Source organism: Carassius gibelio, chromosome B4 (assembly GCF_023724105.1).
Source record: "Carassius gibelio isolate Cgi1373 ecotype wild population from Czech Republic chromosome B4, carGib1.2-hapl.c, whole genome shotgun sequence".
Lineage (NCBI taxonomy): Eukaryota > Metazoa > Chordata > Actinopteri > Cypriniformes > Cyprinidae > Carassius > Carassius gibelio.
This window is the reverse complement of record NC_068399.1, coordinates 26,262,551-26,282,033: the sequence shown is the minus strand read 5'-3', so window position 1 is coordinate 26,282,033 and position 19,483 is coordinate 26,262,551. Positions and strand designations below refer to the sequence as shown.

The 19,483-nt window shown below is 34.8% G+C and overlaps 2 protein-coding genes across 4 annotated transcripts in view; one reads left to right on the top strand and one right to left on the bottom strand.

Moving 5' to 3' along the window:
- LOC127956486 (oxysterol-binding protein-related protein 8) overlaps positions 1–9,029 on the bottom strand; it is a 60,730-nt gene extending 51,701 nt beyond the window's left edge. For 2 of the 3 annotated variants that reach the window (XM_052554426.1, XM_052554428.1), the window contains exon 1: positions 8,703–9,029. The gene's annotated coding sequence lies outside the window, so the exon portion shown is untranslated. The remainder of the gene's footprint in view (positions 1–8,702) is intronic. The other variant, XM_052554429.1, reaches the window with a different exon arrangement.
- Positions 9,030–9,921: 892 nt separating this feature from the next.
- Positions 9,922–19,483, top strand: part of LOC127956476 (palmitoyltransferase ZDHHC17-like) — a 36,921-nt gene continuing 27,359 nt past the window's right edge. Inside the window, exon 1 of the mRNA XM_052554406.1 lies at positions 9,922–10,038. Within this exon, the coding sequence (XP_052410366.1) occupies positions 9,976–10,038 (63 nt within the window). The 5' untranslated portion in view covers positions 9,922–9,975. The remainder of the gene's footprint in view (positions 10,039–19,483) is intronic.

Below are 19,483 nucleotides of genomic sequence, written 5' to 3'. Positions count from 1 at the left end.
ATATTATTTGATTCAAAGATACTTTTTGCTTTGGCTAAGTAATAGATAGTTAATTCTTTTCAAAGTAAAAATTTTAAGTTGATAAAAAGTAAAGTAATTAGATGTAACAAGTTGACGCAATTTTTTTACTTTGATCCAATGAAACACTTTTTTCAGTGTAGTTTTTTTGTTGTACAACACACTTAAATAAAACTGAAATCAGTATATAATTTATATTTATCTTTTAAGATATGTTGGTTTAATTAAAATAGAGATACTAATATTGTTTTTAATTTAATTTTAGTTTTAGTAATTTTGTTGTTTTTTAATCTTTTATTTATTTATTTTTCTGTTATATATGTATGTATGTATATATATATACATACATACATACATATATATACATATATATACATATACACACACACACACACAAACTACACAAAAATTATATATATTATTTTATATATTATATTATATTTGTAGACACACACAATGATAAGGGTAACATACAAAGCCATTTTTATTTTAAATATTTTAGTTTTAATTTGATACATTTTATATGTATTTAAAATGTAATATTTTTTTTTTTAAATTTTGAAATCTTTTATTTATTTATTTTTCTGTTTAGTTTAGTTATTTTTTTATGGTTTTACATTTTACTTTCAGTTTAAGTTAACTAAAACAACCCTGATATAGAAATATCGTTTTCATTTGAGATTTAATGTCATACTACAGTTCAAAACACATATGCAAAAATAATTGCAATATAAATTTTAGTCATTAAGCCCTATATTACAGATTTAAAAACTAAAAAAAATGTTTTTTTTTTAAATATGTTATGTTTTCTTGCATGCTATGTGAATATCAAATAGCATCAGAAAACTGTGAACATGCAACTATTCTTAAATTGTTAAAAATATTAACTTAAAATGCAGTTAAAATACAATTAAAGTGCTTGATTATTTCAGTGATAGACATTTTAATAAGTCTCCCATCTCTACAATCCACTGTTGTGTTGTTCCTCTCAGAATGAGCGTGTGTCAGTTCCAGATGGCAGCGGTAGATAAATGGTGTGTTTTTCAGTAAAAATATATTCTTTTCACGCGTCTCTACACACACTGCCTTGTGAGCTCGAGCGACTCATCTACCGCACCGAGACATTGATCAAACCGTCTCGTATCATCACACACACAGATTCACACAAGCACAGCAGTGAGGAGACACTTCTGCAGCATCACACCCCCCTGAAGACCACTCTAATAAACTTTTTAAGCTCTTTAACGTTTACTAATCGTGCTGTTTTTGGGACTTAGAGATTTATATATGACATTGGTTAACCTCTTTGAAAAAAGTGAGTAACAGTATTCTTGCTATAAGTTTCTAAATTCGGAATGGGTTTTGATATGTAAATAGTATCATTCATATGTTAATGAGCTATGACATCATAACCATGGTGTGTGTCTTTCATGTATTTATTCTGTTCCTTTTTATAGGATTAAATTGCATATATTTTATATACACATGCTCGTTTGTATAATTAAATCTTATAGTATTTCCTTTCTTCTACAACATTTTTTCACACCATTTTTACTCAAATCGATTATATATATATATATATATATATAAATATATATATGCAAACATTAAACTGCAGGTTGTTTACTATAAACTTTTTTTTTACAATTTGTTTACACTTTTTTAAAATACATTTTAATAAAATATATATAAAATAAAAAAAGAATAGCAAATAAAATACTGCTGCAAAGTTCTCCACTAAATAAAATACTCTCAGTCTCAAACCAATATCATATAATAAAATATAATGAAAAATAAATAACTATGATTACAGTGCAACATTACCAATCCCAGCTTGTAGGACTGCTCATATTTTATTTAAAATAATATATATATAATTTTTCCAAAGTGTAAAGTGCAGCATCAACAGTTTCGGTTTTCAGACCTGCTCAGATTTCGTTATTGCGTTGGCCCGATCGGATTTAAGAGCAAAGGTCTGTTTAAATGTATATATAATGTTTCAGTTTTATTTATAGTGATCTACAGCAACATCAGATCTTTCTCGCTGCACAGAGCTGATGTTTCTGTCACTCTCTCCTTCTCTTTTCAGCACCAGGCTTAGACAGATTAGCGGGTCAGATCGGTGTTACTGGGGGGAAATCTCTGCCCACATCCGAGCGGGTTTCCATGACGTAACCTCATCACTTACACACTGATTGTTTACCGTGAATTGTTCTTCAAAAACTACCGTATTACAGTGTCCCACCGCTGAAGCATTTATAGAGCAGACAAAACAGCTAATCCAAGAGATAAACAAGTGTCGACTAAATCTAAATCTTATAATGGACCACTAGACAACTGTTATATGACTTTAAGTGGCTTAACCTCCAAGATCTTCTGTGTTTTGTCCTGAGAGACGACGAGGAGTCATTTGTCCCAAAACTGCTGCAACTTATTTTGTAGCCTATCCATAATATTGCTTCCTCCAGTGGTCTGAATCAGGAGAGAAATCTGCACTGATCAAGCTCCGTTTACAAGCCAAAACAGCTCTAAACAAATAGGTGGGTAAATTTTCATGTGAGAGGAGAACAGGAGATGGACTTTTTTATTGGAGGAAGTGTTATTATGGATTATAGACTCGTATTTTGTCCAGAATTGATAGTTTGTTGTTAAAAAAAAAACATCTATACGATGGATTTATTTCTTATAAACACTTAGATTTAGGCTTCACAAGACGGTAACTGTTGTACTGGAGTGGTGTGGATTACTGTGATGTTTTTATCAGCTGTTTGGACTCTCATTCTGACGGCACCCATTCACTGCAGAGCATCGATTAGTGAGCAAGTGATGCAATGCTACATTCCCAAAAAATCAGAGAAATCGCCAAGCCATACTTAACTAACAATGTTTAAGTATGTTTCTTCACACTAGTAAAGTAAAAATATCAGCACTCACGTGAATTTCCACAAAACCAGATGAACCCAGATAACACAAATCACCAACCCTGACAGACAGAAAGACGTCTTGTGACACCACCATGTGACATTTTTATGAGCAACAACAAAAGGTTGACATTTAATAACGGAGCCAGGAAATTGCATTACGTAATAAGAATCACAAAAAAGCCGTACATCCAGCACCTCAGGGCACCAGCTGCAAACACTTACAAAGATTTGCTTCTACTCAACAGCCTCTTCATCCTTTGATATTCAATTAGTGAAGATTCACACATCAACGTGTCTTAAAGTGGACTGAGTAAGTTTTCAATTAAAGAGATTTTAAACCTATCACCTCACAAATACACCGAACAAAGACCGACGGTGAGAATACAGTCAACCCTCTGTGTCAGTGATGTCTTTAAAAAGCCACATAAACCTCGATTATTTATCGCTGAATGGAAGGAAGAGGGTGTAGAATAGCAGTCATACCGACTCTGCATCAAAGAGAGAGAGTCGCACCCAAAGTAATGCGTTTATCCGTCAAAGCATCTGCTCTGTGGTCTGTTTTTAATGCAACTGTACAGTTTTTGCATTTTCTGTCCTGTTATGTTGTATAAAATTCTGGTGTAACCAAAAGCTGAGTTTGAGCCCATTTTGCAGGTCTTTTCTTTCCAAAAAAGGATGGTTTCGAAGCGATGCCATAGAAGAGAGTTGCACAAACCAAGCTATATAAGGAGCTCTGATTTGGCCTGCCATGAAGCAATATCACATGAGTAGAGTTAAAACAAAGAAAGAGAGAAAAAAGAGAAAATTGGCATTAGATAATATCATATTTTACAATGTATATATACATATTTTTTGCATTGAAATGTGATTTAGATTTTTTTTGTTCTGTGTATTTCTGACGTTCATTCATCTTTATTTCTTGCTATAACTAGTAGTAAAGAGAAAGAGATGATAAGTTCAGTGCCTCTTGAACGGAGGCGCTCTACAGGGATCTGTTACGACACATTAAAGGACGTCAAAACAGTATTTATTCTTCAACTTTTGTAATAAAATTAACATTTTAAAGCTGAGACTCTGTTTCATATCAGAAGTAACAAAGCACACAGGACGTATGCTAAAAATAAGCTGCAAACAGCAAAGATCGATTCTTGGGATTTGTGGATCAATATCAGTTCATCAGATCGATATGTTAGCTCTATTGTATAAAAATAGAGCATTTACTTTCGGCCCATGATCCTCGGTCAAGTCTGATTTATGGCTCTTTGTTGTAAACTTTTTTTTTTTTAAATGACAAACATTTTTAAACTCTAAAGAACCTTTTCCAACTTTAACTTTAACACTGACATTCATTTATGTAGTTTAGCCTACTTTTAACAGCCAAGAGAAATAGTTTGAGATAAGGTTAATTATAAAACATTTTTAAATGTTTTTATGGAGTGCTTTTTCTTCTTTCAAGCCTCTCAGCCGAGCCCACAATGATGATATATTTAACAAAGAGAATTAAAAGTGCATTGCAGTAACATGTCTCTCTCAGACGCACAGATGAACCAGTCAGGACACGACCACTGGCACACAGAGACTGGCAAAGGAAAGTCTTTGTGTTTTGTTTGCAATAATTTATCGTGCAGGTAATTTCTTGCCAGTTTATTGCTAACAAGGTAAGAGAGTAGGGCCGTGAAATTTTTTTTTCTAGTTTATAGATTAATTCAAATGTAATTTTTAGCAGTAATTGTATTTTTTATACATCGAGAAATCACGATTTTGAATAGAAACATTATGAACCATTAAAATTAGATACTTTAACGATATACCAGCTTAATATAAAATATAAAAATATTTTCTAACAATATAATTTTTTGCAAACACTTCTTATCAATTTAACACAATTTAAGTTAAGAAAAAAAAGAAAGAATAAAAATTAGCTGACGACCCCAAACTTTTGAACGGTAGTGCATATTGTTAGAAAATATTTGTGTTTTAAATAAATGCTCTTCTTTTTGACTTTTTATGCATTAAAGAATCCTGAAAAAAAAGTATCACAGGTTCCAAAAAAATATATTAAGCAGAGTTTCCAGCACTGATAATAAATGAGTGTATTAAGCCTCGTACAAACCAGGACGATTATCGCACGCACTTATTGCCAATGTTTTTCTACGCGTCTTTTGTGTTCATAATCAAGCGAATTTCACTGACTAGGGTTAGCCCAAGCCCTAAACAGTTACTGTTCTCTGTTTCATCTGTCGCATGTCACGTTATGTTTATGAATCTGCCCATTAAACCGCATCCTTCTCACAAAGCAGATTATTGATTCATACATTTCTCAAGGTACAGAGGCTGGTTTTACAGTCCGTTCACCCTCCCAAATCAAAAAGCGCATGCTTTGGATATCAAACACCCCTCACAGCTATGACATTCAGAGCCTTGTGAAGGACACAAGAGAAACCATAATGAAGGTGATGGATTTAATGAAGATTGAAACTCTATTTGATCTGGTATTCAGGCAAAAATAAAGGCGGTTTTGAGAGATTACAGCCGAAGCCTTAAAGGCGTAAACGTCAGTGGGAAGGTCATTAATATAAATTAAGTGTCATGATGCTGTCGGGGTGCAGAGGGTTTGCACCTGAGCACATGCTTCGTGAGCAGGGGGGAAAAAACTGAATTTGTACGCTGGGCCTTTACAATTATGATTCAATTGTTAAATATTAACAAAGAATCTTTGAGACATTTGTTGTGAATCAGGCTCCTCTGATTGTGTATGTTTGTTGAAATCCAACTATTAACTCTAATTTGTTAGGGAAAATAATTATATATATATTTTTGCTTGAAAGAAAAAAATACAATATAATAAAATTTGTATTCTTTTTATATTATAATAAAGTTATTTTTATTTTATAAATACTTTTAAATAAATGCATATTAAATTATTTAATTGAATTATTTGAAAACAATATTATTTGATTGTTTTAAAATACAAATAAATGCATATTATATTATATATTATATTATATTAAAATAATTCTCAACAATTAAGATCTTTCAGTAGAAGGATAAGTGATTGCAGTGTTGGGTAGGTCACTAACTGATTCATCTATATTTAACATATAAAAGGAAAACTATGCAGTGTTTTGCTCGTGTTATTCAACTGCAACAGAATGCTTTGTAAAAAGACAGAATAAATGTTTGACTTAATTTGTATTAGATTGGATTTTTTATCTTATTGGAATCGAAACAAAAATCAAAATCGATAAAATTCAAATGATATACCTAAACCCTATTAGTAATGCAATTACATCAGAAGTAAGTGTACTTAAATTAGGAGTGATCTCTTACTTTACTTTTCAGAAAAACTAAATAAATTCAGTAACTTAGTAATGCATTAAACCCACCTTTGATTGGTTGTATAAAATATATACATACACATATATATATATATATACATATATATATATATATATATATATATATATATATATATATATATATATATATATATATATATATATATATATAAATATATATATATATATATATATATATTTTGCAGTTGCATCTATAGAAATAGTTGGACGACAAGGGCGAATCACCCTGGATTGTGTCCTCAGCTGCTAACACTATGCAAAATAAGATGCCAAACTCACCAGCAGCATCGATAACGCACAGCAATGCAGGAATGGAAACTCTATTTGACAGGCAAATGACGATCACTGTCTCATATAATGTTTTGTTAGAGCTATGCACGTGCACGCTTTCATACGAACCAGACAATCTTTTGCAATTATGATGAATAATGCAATGACAAAGACATTAAAATCACGCACTGAAGTTTAGACAATGAACACATTTCTATATCAGACTCAGACGTCCGTGTTTGACATCAGGGTTGTACAACACACGAACAATATTTACAATGGGTTTAGGATTACATGTTTAGATAGCAGCTGCTACTGCTAAATATAGCATACATGCATTGTTACAAAAACTCTTACATGTGCTACAGCTAACATTTCACAACCTCACTTCAACAATGCAACACAGAGAGCTATGTGGAAGTGCACGCTCGGGTTTCTGAACACCAATCTGCCTCTAAAAGGGAAAGTGGAAACATGAACCTTTACGCAAAGGTCAAAGACACACAGAAACACAAGATTTCGGTGCGAGCGTGTATCTGTTCTCGTCTAATCTGAGACATCAGAGCCTGAAACAACAATACGGGCTAAACAGTGTCAATCAGAGTATGTTTTGTGGTCAAATTCATGTAATTAAAGCCTAATTAACTAATGAAATATAGTTACTGTTATTACTATAATAATTCAGCATGTTATCCACTTATTAGAATATTTATTTATTATATATATTTAATTAAAATATCTAAATATTTAATATATTTATAATAAATATAATAAATAAATATAAATAATATTTAAAAATATAATATATGTATTTATAAATAAAATAATTATATATAAATAAATATTATAAATAAATATAAAATATTTAATTATAATATCTAAATATTTATTAGAGATTTTCAACAATAAAAACAATAATGGGATGAGGTAAATATGGGCCTTGGTTAAATAAAAACAATAAATCTCACACTAACATGTTTTGGTCAACATTGCACCAAATATATTTGAGTATTAAAGACAATTGACAGAAATTTCCTCCAAATTATAATAAATGCTACTACAGTGATAATACTTTACAAAATTACAGAAAAAAATAAAATCACTACTAGTAAATTTCACTAAAATTACAAAGTGAATGACACTGAATGAAATGTGAAATGTTTAAGTAGAAAAAACTAAAATTATATTTTCTTGTAAAACATGAATAATATTGGTTTTATTAACAACTTCAGAAAATAATTTGTCGCTGTTTATAATAAGAAATCTATTAAAAATATTGTAACAAACCTGTTAAAAAGTGAGTGTCCTGTAAAAAATAATAATACTGTATGGTTTACTGATGGATGACAATAACACTGTGGTACTTCCATACATACAGCCTGATAGTGCTTGATTACCATATTATAAAATGTCCAAATTGTTACTTTAAGGGATCTCATAAAATAGCATAAAATGTGATTTTATAAAAAAATATGATCTGTGATGAAGTCATGCCATGGTACAGAATTGTTGGATTTTCATAACAATGGTACATTGCTGTGAACTATAGTTAAACCTTGCGAATATGGATTGATAAATATTATTGTTTATGTAAACAACAAAAGCAGCCTGAGGATGTCACATCAGCGACATATTTCTCACTGCATTAAATCTCTGAACTCAACCTGATTCATGAGGATTTTAAGACTTTTAGGTACAAAATGTTCATAAAAAATGATCTAAATGATGGAGGGTGATCCATAGGAGCATATATGTATCAAGAAGACCTGCAACATGCAGATAGACAACACTGTTTCATTTTAGATACTTAAGGAATAATATATGGTCGTGTCTAAAACGCTGGCACTAGTATGATTTTCCATGATGTATTTATATAGTAGTAACGGTGAATGCGCTGTTTTAGTTGGCGACTAAAATACAAATCTAGATCAGCAGTTTGCTGTATTTTACTCAATGCTCAAATATGTTTCGTGAATACCCGCCCAAAAAAAAAAAAAACAGTAAGGGTTTACGATGCTCAAATATGCTTTCTAGATAGTTAGCTCACTAGATTGTGAGACACAGCCCATAGATAGAGTAAGTTACAGGTTATATGTGTGTAAATACAGAATTACAAATCATAAACACTAACCTTAATTGTCCACTCGAAGTCCTCCTGAGGGAAAACCGAGGCTTTTTCTTGAGAGAACGAGGTAAAGTGTGGATTGTTTAGATTGCGTCGTCTGAGGAGAATCCGTCTGTCAGTCCATCAGTAAATGGGTTAAAACTTCTCAGACGCGTTTTGACGCAGATTGACAGGTATTCAAGCAGAGTGGGATCTTAAAAGTTTTAACGGAGAACCATAAACGCGTTTCGATGCGGTGAATTGCGATAAAGCTAGAAATATTCGTTCGCTCGTCTGTCTTCCTTCCTCTGAGAGACCTCTGTTTATCTGCGTCCGTTGGGTTCTGCCTGCCGCGCTCGAGGGATCGACGTTCGATTGGGCTGATGATACAAAGCAGCAGGTCTAGGATCAGTTCTTTGAGATGGAATGCCGGATCACGTCAGCTTAATTTAAATATTCAAACAGATCTCAGAACAGCCGTTGACGGTGGAGTCTGTTACATATGCTGAGGGTCTTTTAAAATCATATTAAAAGTCTAACGTGTTGTGAAACCGCAAAACGATCATCTAACGCTATCATATGTAGGGTTTGTGTTTATATATTTTTATTGAAACATATTAAAAGTAAAGAAAATAACGGTTATGACATGTACAGTACAGTATCACAAAATATTGCACACATATATTAGCAGTTTCATCTTTGTTTGGACGTGATTTGAGATTTTATATCACATAACTTTTATTTTGGTTAACACAGCATATTAAATAAACAAGGAAAATATAATCAATCCAAGGCTGCCATCGCGTGGTAGTAAGTGTCAAAACAGGGAAATAAATAATTTATGATCGTTATTACATAACGGCGTTGCATTCCACGAATGAGCAAAATATTTAGAGAAGGAGAAAAAATAAAGTAAACTGGTTTTATGGTTTAGGGGAAATTTGACCTGCTTAAAGTTGAACGCGCACGTGTTCAGACCTGTATATATTTCTATATATTTTCTCAATATTTAGATTTTTTTTTTTTTTTTTGCACCCTCAGATTCCAGAGTTCCCAGTAGTTTTATCTCAGCCAAATATTATCCTAATATTATCCTAACATCAATGAAAATCTCATTTATTTGGCTTTCATATGATGTATGAATCTCAATTTTAGAAAAGAAAAAAAAAAAAAGAAAAAAACTTTTGACTGGTTTTGTGCGTGCACGAGCGCCCTGCTTCCTCGTGCACGCGCGCTTCTGGGTTTATCGCCCCCTAAACGAGTTTTTTTCCCGTGATGCTCCGCGTGGACGAGCAGCAAGATGGCAGACGATCTGGATGAATTTAAGAAGGAAACTGGATGCGTCCCGATCCTCCATCCCGAGGTAAAAAACACTGCCGTTATCCAGCTGCACCACGGCAGCGATATTAAATGAAGTCGGAGTGTTTTAGCGGCCAGTAAAAGCGTTATTTCTCCCGCTAACTTCTCACAATGAAGGATGGGGGCTCCGTGATAGCATTGATGCTAACGCTAGCCTTTCATATTCATCGATTAGATTTATAATTGTCGTTTGAACGCATGTCTAATCTCGTATTATTTTTTTTATCAGAGGTGTGTTTTTATTGCATATTGCGCAGTGACACACGTGACATTATCATATTTGAGCAAGTATCACAGTGTGTTGTGCTGCGTTTGCGTCTAAATCACAAACACCAACATCATTTACATACATTTAAAGAGCATTGATTGTGTTATATTTTTTTATTAATTTGCATGTAGTACACTATATACGTCTAAATAATGAATCTGATATAATGTCAAAACTGTCAGTTAAATCCAGGCTCTTATATTTTCTGTAATATATGCATCGGTTAATGTTGTTGTTATCAGTGCTGCAATGGATCATTTACATTTTCCCGACTCGTTTCCGACGTTTGCATATACAGGATGTGTTGATTTAGGGAAGTTTTTCATGAAACGTACTTCTTGCAGGCCTATAGTTTTATGTGTGTGATGAATTATAACATGACACCTCAAAAAATGCATTCAATATAAATTAAATGCATTCATATTCACACTTCTGTAGGGAGACAGCTTGCTCATATGGGACGTACTGCTGTGAATTATTCATGCTCAGGCAGACTGACCATAGAGATGATCACACACATGTAGTGTGATTGAATGGAAACATCAAGCCTTGGCTTGCAGTCAAACTAACACACGCTGAAATGAAGATCTCCGCAGACCTTTTTATTGCAAAGTTGCACAATATATTATGTGGTCAACATGTATAGAGCTTGGGAAACTACGTCACTGCGCATTGCATTCTGGGTAGTCGCGGCCATTTTTTGGGACACGCTTATCAGTAAAAGTGAAAGTGACATGACATACAGATCAAGTGTAAGATTACGTATAAAGAAAAACTCAACAAGGAAGCAAAGATGCAGTATTTAGGTATCAACGAACTCAATCTGCACGAACACAAAGAGTGGTCAGATGATCTTAAAGAGCTGCCGCTCGTAACCTTCCCCAATGTGTTTTCTAACCTTGTTTGTAGTGTCAGAGCGTACATCTCTGATCAGTTTAAAAATGATAAATCTCTCGAGTCTCACCTGCAATTTACAAATGGATGGGTGCAGAACCTACACATTTTCCGCGTCAACGAGCGAGTTACACTCCCCTTCACTTTTTAATATGCGTTATTGTAAGCTGTACAAATTAACCTCAGTGTGTTATGATTCACAAATAAAGAGATACAGAATTGATCAATTTTGCCGTTTATTACTGTAACAGGTGGTATGCAATATGCATAACACTGATAATGCAGGAGATGTGGTTCATGCATAGGTAACATTTAATGTAAGTCTGTCAAATCGATTAATCACATCCAAAAAAAAGTTGTTTATATAACGTACATTTCTGTATATTTATATTAGAGTTGTTCCGATTCCGATACTAGTATCGGAAATATCTCCGATACCACAACAAATTCTGGCATCGGCATCGGCGAGTACATGAACCCATATACCGATCCGATACCATTTTCTTAAAAAAGACCTAGTTATGACCGCAAGCTTTGCCTAAACGCTGCACGGTTCTTCTTCGCTGCTCAAAATGCATTGAAAACACAGGAAGTTGTGCTGTGTTGCCACAAGCAACCCCTGTTTAGAGCAGCGAAGAAGAAATGAAAACGCGTTAGCAGCCCTTATCTATATATGACTGGATCACTCATCACATTCTAAACTGCCAAAAGACAGTGAAGCCGCTACTATATTATAGATCAGTGGTTAGCAGTATGTCTCTGTAGTACCGGTAGTTACAGACTCTCGAGTATATTCAGTACCGGCAGCTGCGTTCAGTCGCTTCCGTGTAAGTCAAAGCGCAGGGCTCCAGACAGTAGCCGAATATATACTAGTGTCTGTGAATATTAAACTGCAAAATACTATTTAAATATTACTCCCGCAAAATCTACATCTCTGTGGGTGACTGGCACAGATGCGCGAGAGCTCGCTGTTTTGTAGTCTCTGCTGTGTGTCATGAGGACACGAACGCATAAACCGTCACTTCATGAGAATTTACCGTTTCATTTGAGAATACTGTCATATCATAAACACAGACACTCAAAGATCTTCATGGCAGCCCATTAAAATAAATGTTTGGTTTACATGAGTAAATTGACAATATATAAAGCTACTGTTGTAGCCTACAGTAATAATAATACGTCTCTATAATAATAATAATTATGCCTAGATGGTTGCTTGTTTTTTACTTGTTTTGTTGTAAAGAGATTATCTGATTAATAGATCTTTTTTTTATATTCCTAGACTTATTTGTTGCAGTTTTTTTATACAGTTATATTGTAAAACTTAAATACCTTTTTTAGTTTGCGGTGTTAGATTTTTGGCTGCATATGCATATGCAAGTTCTTTTTTGCATATGAAAATAAATAATACTGTCAAATTCATGTTAGATAATAAAAATACTGTAATAAATACAGTAGTTCACCATGTATTTGTTCATGTTTTATTGAGGGATCTGTCTGAAGCACACCATAAAAAGAATTCTAGCAATTTACACAGGGCTAGTAGTATATACAGCTGTATATACAGATACACACCCAGGTATCGGATCAGTACTCGGTATCGGCCGATACCCTGAGCCCAGGTATCGGAATCGGTATCGGGAAGAGAAAAAGGGTATCGGAACATCTCTAATTTATATATATATATATATATATATATATATATATATATATATATATATATATATATATATATATATATATAAATGCACATACATACGTGTGTATATATTAGACCAAAGGGACAATCCTTCTTTTCCTTCTTACTAGCCGTGTTTCCACTATCGAGCTAGGACCAGGCGTGCTAGTGCGTGCCAGGGCCAGTCGCGTTTCCACTGTCACTTCCGGGGCTTGATCGTGCCTCGCCGGGGCTTCCTCGGGGCCAACGGCCAGGGTTTTTCGGCCCGACGAAATCCTTGGGCCAAAGCGGGCCAGCTGGGGCTAGAGGAGGGGTTACGAACAAAGGCGGAGTTTCTCCGTGTCTAGAGAGCGTCAGCGCGGATCATTTCAGAAAGATAACAGCTTTAACACCAGCATTAAATATGTTTTAAAATAAGTTGAGCTTAAAACTCACTCTTAGTTAGCAGCAAGTGTTTGAAATAACTTGATCCGATGTGGATTATAATCACTAAACAAGGCAGAAATATTTATAAGCAATGTAAAAGACTATGCACGTTAAACATTAACGTTACCATATAAACATGGTAAATATGACTGCTTGGATAAATCAGACGCCAGCTTCTTATTCTCTATCACAATTGTGTATTTATTAAGTAACATTTTATCTGTCGTCTGGTTTCAAGAGTTTAGCTCCACGTTGCATATCATCAAAATATAATAATGATTTTTGTTCGGGAGCTTTTATAAAAATAGAGAGTCTGCGCTGGGGATCATTTCAGAAAGATAACCGCTTTAACACCAGCATTAAACACTTTTTTAAATAAGTCGAGCTCAAAACTCTCTTTCAGTCAGCAGCGAGAGTTTGAAATAACTTGATCCAATGTGGATTATAATCACTAAACAAGGCTGAAATATTTATAAGCGATGAAAAAGATATGCACGCTAAACATGTTACCATAGTAAATATGGTAAAATATGACCGCTTGAAGAAATCAGACGTCAGTTTCTTATTCTCTATCACAGTCGTGTATTTATTAAGTAACTTATATTTTCTGTCACAAGCGTCGTCTCGAGAGTTTTTCTCACGTTGCCTATCATAAAAGAATATAGCATAATAATGTTTTTGTTCGGGAGCTTACAAAAATAGAGATATTATCATTCATTCTAAATGTGACCGCTACTGTGGCTAATAAACAGAAACAGACTTGAATGAACAAGCAGGCTATTTTCATGAGCGTTAAAAATAAATAAATAAAATAGATATAAGTGTATTTATGTGTGAATAATTTTGAGTCCTGATAAATTAAATCAATATGATCAATGTATCATGTATTCTATAGTTAAAACATCGATGCTTTTGAATTTGAATATATAACAAAGCATGCAAACAAACTGCCGCTTTTATCATGTTCGTTTTGTGATCGCACATGTTCCAGTGACTTATTTCTTAGTTTTCTGATAACTTCTCTTTGTTGGTGAAATTTTGAGGTTGCATGACGTTGTTCTGAGAGGCGTGTAAAGGGCGTGTTTTAGTGACGTGCAGCGGAGCTTCAAGCTCCACTGTGGAAACCCTGCGCTATTCTGGCCTCGTGCTACTGGCCCGGGGCTATGAGCCCCGCCCGGCCCGCTGTAAGCCCTGGCTCGCACTGGCCCGATAGTGGAAATGCGGCTACTGCTGCTAACCAAGCCATGTGACGCCGCTTTGTTAACTCGGAGACCTGAGATCAAGGTGCAGTTTTCCAGCGGGAAAGCTGAAAAATCGCACTCCATTCAAATTATTTTTCCATGCCGGTCATGTGTACGAGTATGGCAGTTAATTACACAACAAGGTTTTACCATTGTAACTTATTTTTTAGCTGTAGAGAGCAAACAAAAGTCTATTATCAATCCAATCCAATACATACAGCAGCGTCCGTGTCCTAAAGTCCCAGAATGCATTGCGTTGCTGACGTCATGTTCCCAAACTCTATACAGCACAGACCAAAAGTTTGGAAACATTACTATTTTTAATGTTTTTGAAATAAGTTTCTTCTGCTCATCAAGCCTGCATTTATTTGATCAAAAATACAGAAAAAACAGTAATATTGTGAAATATTATTACAATTTAAAATAATAGTTTTCTATTTGAATATACTTTTAAAAAATAATTTATTCCTGTGATGCAAAGCTGAATTTTCAGCATCATTACTCCAGCCTTCAGCGTCACATGTAACATCAGTCGATCACATGATCATTTAGAAATCATTCTAATATTCTGATTTATTATGAGTGTTGGAAACAGTTCTGCTGTCTAATATATTTGATGAATAAAAGGTTAAAAAGAACTGCATTTATAAAAAAAAAAGAAAATTCTAATAATATATATTGTAATAATATATTTTCTTTACTATCACTTTTTATCAATTTAACACATCCTTGCTGAATAAAAGTATTGATTTTATTTTAAAAAAAGAAAGAAAAAAAATACTGACCCCAAATTACTGACCAGTAGTGTTTATTGTTATTACAAAATATTTATGTTTTAAAAACATAGTTTTTTTTTTTATATATAATTCATCAAAGTATCCTAAAAAAGTATCACATGTTCTGAAAAAACATTAAGCAGCAGAACTGTTTCCAACTTTGATAATGAATCATCATATTAGAATGATTTCTAAAGGATCATATGATAATGATCCTAAAAATGCTGTTAACTAGAGGAAAGGCTACAGGAAGTCGTTCCCTTCAGATGCTTTGGCCCTCTGTCACCTGAGTGGGTGAGCCATCTGTTTTTACCATCACCCATCAGATCAGACCTGAGGTTTCCTGCAGAGATGATGCTCAGATGTCAAAGTCTGCTGTTGTGACTCTTGTATAGTGTGTCGGTGAGGTGAGATGTCCATCCGGTTGGAGGAAAAGCCACTGTTTGCGTGTAACAAATTTAGCTTTGTGGCATTGAATTTTTCCACCGTATTTCTACGTAGTGGCATGTGGGTGTGCTTTAGGGCTGTGCGATATTGAAGAAAAATGCGATATGCGATATCTTGCTAAATAATGCGATATTCGATATGCGATACGATATTTATTTTTTCTAAAATCAATTAAAATTGTATTAAGAGAAATTATATAACCAAAATTTCAAATTATTTAGGGGAAAGAAATCACTACAACTTTTGAAAGTGAACAACAGCAGTTTTTTATGTTGCATTAACGCAAATTACATTTTAACATTACATTTAAATGTTAAAATTACATTTTAAAAATGTAAACAAACAGAAAATAAAAATATCACTAATACTTTGCTCCACTATATAGTTAGGCCTACATCAACCTGAAAACATGAACATTCAAGTAAACAAAAACACTTGAGAAACAGTTACTTCTTTGCTCTCTTTTTGTTTTGTTTTTGCCAAGTCAGATTTTAGCATTCATGCTAAAATTGTTAAAGATTTTTGGACAAGAAAACCAGCATGTCCACTTTGTTTGGTTTCAGGGATGCACGCTGACATGTAACTACATTGCCTGATGTGCTGAAAAGTCTTTCAGATGGTGTGCTAGTGGCAGGCACACAAAGATATTTTTCCGCCAGCTTGCTTAAGTGGGGGAAATTTACCTTGTGAATTCCCCACCATGCCAAAGGGTCCTGCTCACTGTGGATTTTGGGGATCAGAATGTAGCTGTTAAATTCTGCTTCAATGGTTGCATGGTCAGAGGATTCAGAGGGAGATGTGACTGAGGTCTGTAAGAGACTTCCTAAAGACTTCTTCATCCTCTTTGCACTTGTGGCTGTGGCACTTTGACATGGCTCAGCCTCAGCACCTGACACAGCAGCACCCACTGATGATGATGATATGGCAACAGCAGGTTGTGCCTCCTAGAAAAAAAAGAAAAGGAAAATAATGATTAGTACCTCCATATTTTATTAATGAGCTCAAATCATTCTTGCTATATAAAATATTCTTACCTTCATTTCTGATTTTATCCTTAAACTAATTTCTTCCCGTTGTTCCTTAGGAATGTAGTCTTTTTTGAACCTTGGATCTAAAAAAGTGGCAATGTTCAAGAGAGTTTGGGTTGCAGGATCCTCATATTTTGCCTCCATGTAGCCCAGCACTTTGGTTTTAATTGAGCATGTCAGCTCTGTGTCTTCCTCGTCAGCAGCAAGGGTTTGTGTGTTCAGTAAACGAAGAACTGGAAGTAGATAGGAAATGCTCACGTATTCTTCCCCAGACAAAGCATCTGTAAAATCTTGAAGTGGCTTCAATGCCTTGTTTACGGACTCAAGGAGCTCAATGTCCTGCCAAGATGGAACCAGATGTCTTGTACTCCGATTTTCAGAGAGAACTTGTGACAGAGCCCTCTGCTGTTCCAGGATCCTTTCCATCATTTGTTGCTTAGTGCCCCATCGTGTAGGGCACTCTGTGATCAGACCATGTTCTGGCAGGTTAAGCTCTCTCTGTGCTTTCTTTAGCGCTTCTTTCTTTTTCCAGCTATGGGAAAAATGTCCCACTAGCTTTTTGCACACTCCTAGAGCACGACTGATGCGTGTGTCACATTTGACTGCATTTTCTGGATAAATAGAAATAAAATAGTTTCAATCGTTTTAATTAAGTTCTGGTTTCATATTTTTTTAAATATTAATTTGAATAAATCTTACATCTATAATTTAACGTATAATTCTTTATTAATTTAAATATCATCAACACTAAAATATCTGTGACAGTATACAATAAGATGTGTTTAATAAAGTTATTATATGTTAAGATAACTAATTAAATATTCTGATATAAAAAAAGTAAGACTTACCAATAGCAAGGTGCAGTCTGTGCCCGAAGCACTGTAGTTGGGGCCAACCATTTATTTCCGCCGCTTTGATCATATTGGTTGCGTTGTCAGTGGTAAAACACACTAGACGCGCCTCATTCAAATTCCAGCCAGACAAAGCCTCTCGCAGTCCCAGCGCTATGTTTTCCCCACTGTGTTCACTGGGGAAATATGCTGTCTGTAAGCACAGACTTCTCATCTTAAAGGCTTTGTCAATAAAGTGAACCGTTAAACTAATGTACGGCTCTGTTGTCCTACTGGACCAGAGGTCCGTTGTACACGCAAAATGTTCGACATCTCTCAGTTCCAACATGACACGGTCGCGAGTATGCTCGTACATTTGGGGGATAGCAATGCGTGAAAAATAGGTTCGAGAGGGAATGTTGTACCGTTTGTCGATGGTATTCATCAGGTGCAAAAACCCTAGTTTCCCGACTGTGGCGATCGGAACCATATCCTTTGCCAGATAGCGTGTAATGGCCTCGGTTATCTCTCTATGACGGCGGGAACTTACAGGATATGGTGTTATGCTTTCGAAGCTTGATGATATGGATTGTTGCTTGGGTTGGTGAACGAGGGTTGATTCACCTGAGCTTGAAGATTTTTCTGCAGAGCATAGCTGATACAAATCGTTGTGCTTTGCTTTGAGGTGACTGAACAGATTTGAAGTGTTTCCCGTTTTCGTTGCTACACGAGATTTACATGTTTTACATATAACTTCAGTCTGCATGTGGTCATCTCTTTTAAATCCAAAAAACTGCCATATCTTTGAGGTGCTTCTTCGTTTTGGCACTAAATCGTCGGCAGCAGCTGCGGATGTCTCAGGCTGGCTCATTTTATCATATTAGTTTGCTATGAGCGCGTCACTCACTGCGTGCTGGCTTGTTGATGGTCAGACGTCAGAGCAGTGAGCACGCGGGCGCTATGCGCACGCACACACACAACTAACGTCCGCGTGTCAGATGATCTGTGTCGTAAAACTATAAATAGCTTTGTATTACTTTATCATCTATCGCAAATCATTACGATATGCATATCGCGATATGCGAATTTGCGATATTTCGATATTTTCGATATATCGCACAGCCCTAGTGTGCTTTCTTTTGCACTTCTGCTTTTGTTGCTTTATATGTAAAAACAGACAAAGAAATGAAAGCTGACTACAAATGATGAGTTTAGTCATGAAAAAAGAATGTTTGTTATGTGATAAAAAAAAATATATATATTGTATCTTTAATTTTGAGTTACTGTGATCTGTAGCATTGCATTGACAGTGTGACCTCTGACCTCTGGATTGGGTTGATCTTGCTAGGCTTTTCTCTGGACGTATGACTGCTGATGAATCTTTGTGTTGATATGTATAATGTTGTCTAGACGTAGACGGATCGGTCTGCAGTGGGTTTGTGAAGGTAACCGCAACAAGAGCCACAGGGCTTTGTGTTTAGTGGTTTTGGGTGCAAGTGTGCAGGTTCTTCACTGAATCTATTACGGTTTACTCTTCACTAATTAATTCTTAACATTTTTAAGGATTATTTGAAATGCTACTAATTACAAATCAGCATTCTCGTTTAAAGTGTTTTCCAGCTGATCATATTTATATGTGAATCTCTGTGACTGTTGTGTGTGTGTGTGTGTGTGTGTGTGTGTCATGTCTCTGCTGGCCTGGCAACACACAAACACACACACACACACACACACACACACACACACAGGGAGCTCGGTGTGTTTGCCAGGATTCCCTTGTGTCCTGTGGGTGTTTTCTGTTTGCCCTTTGCATCTGTTTCAAGCTTTTGCTTGAATGTGTCTCATTTTACACTCTTTTTAA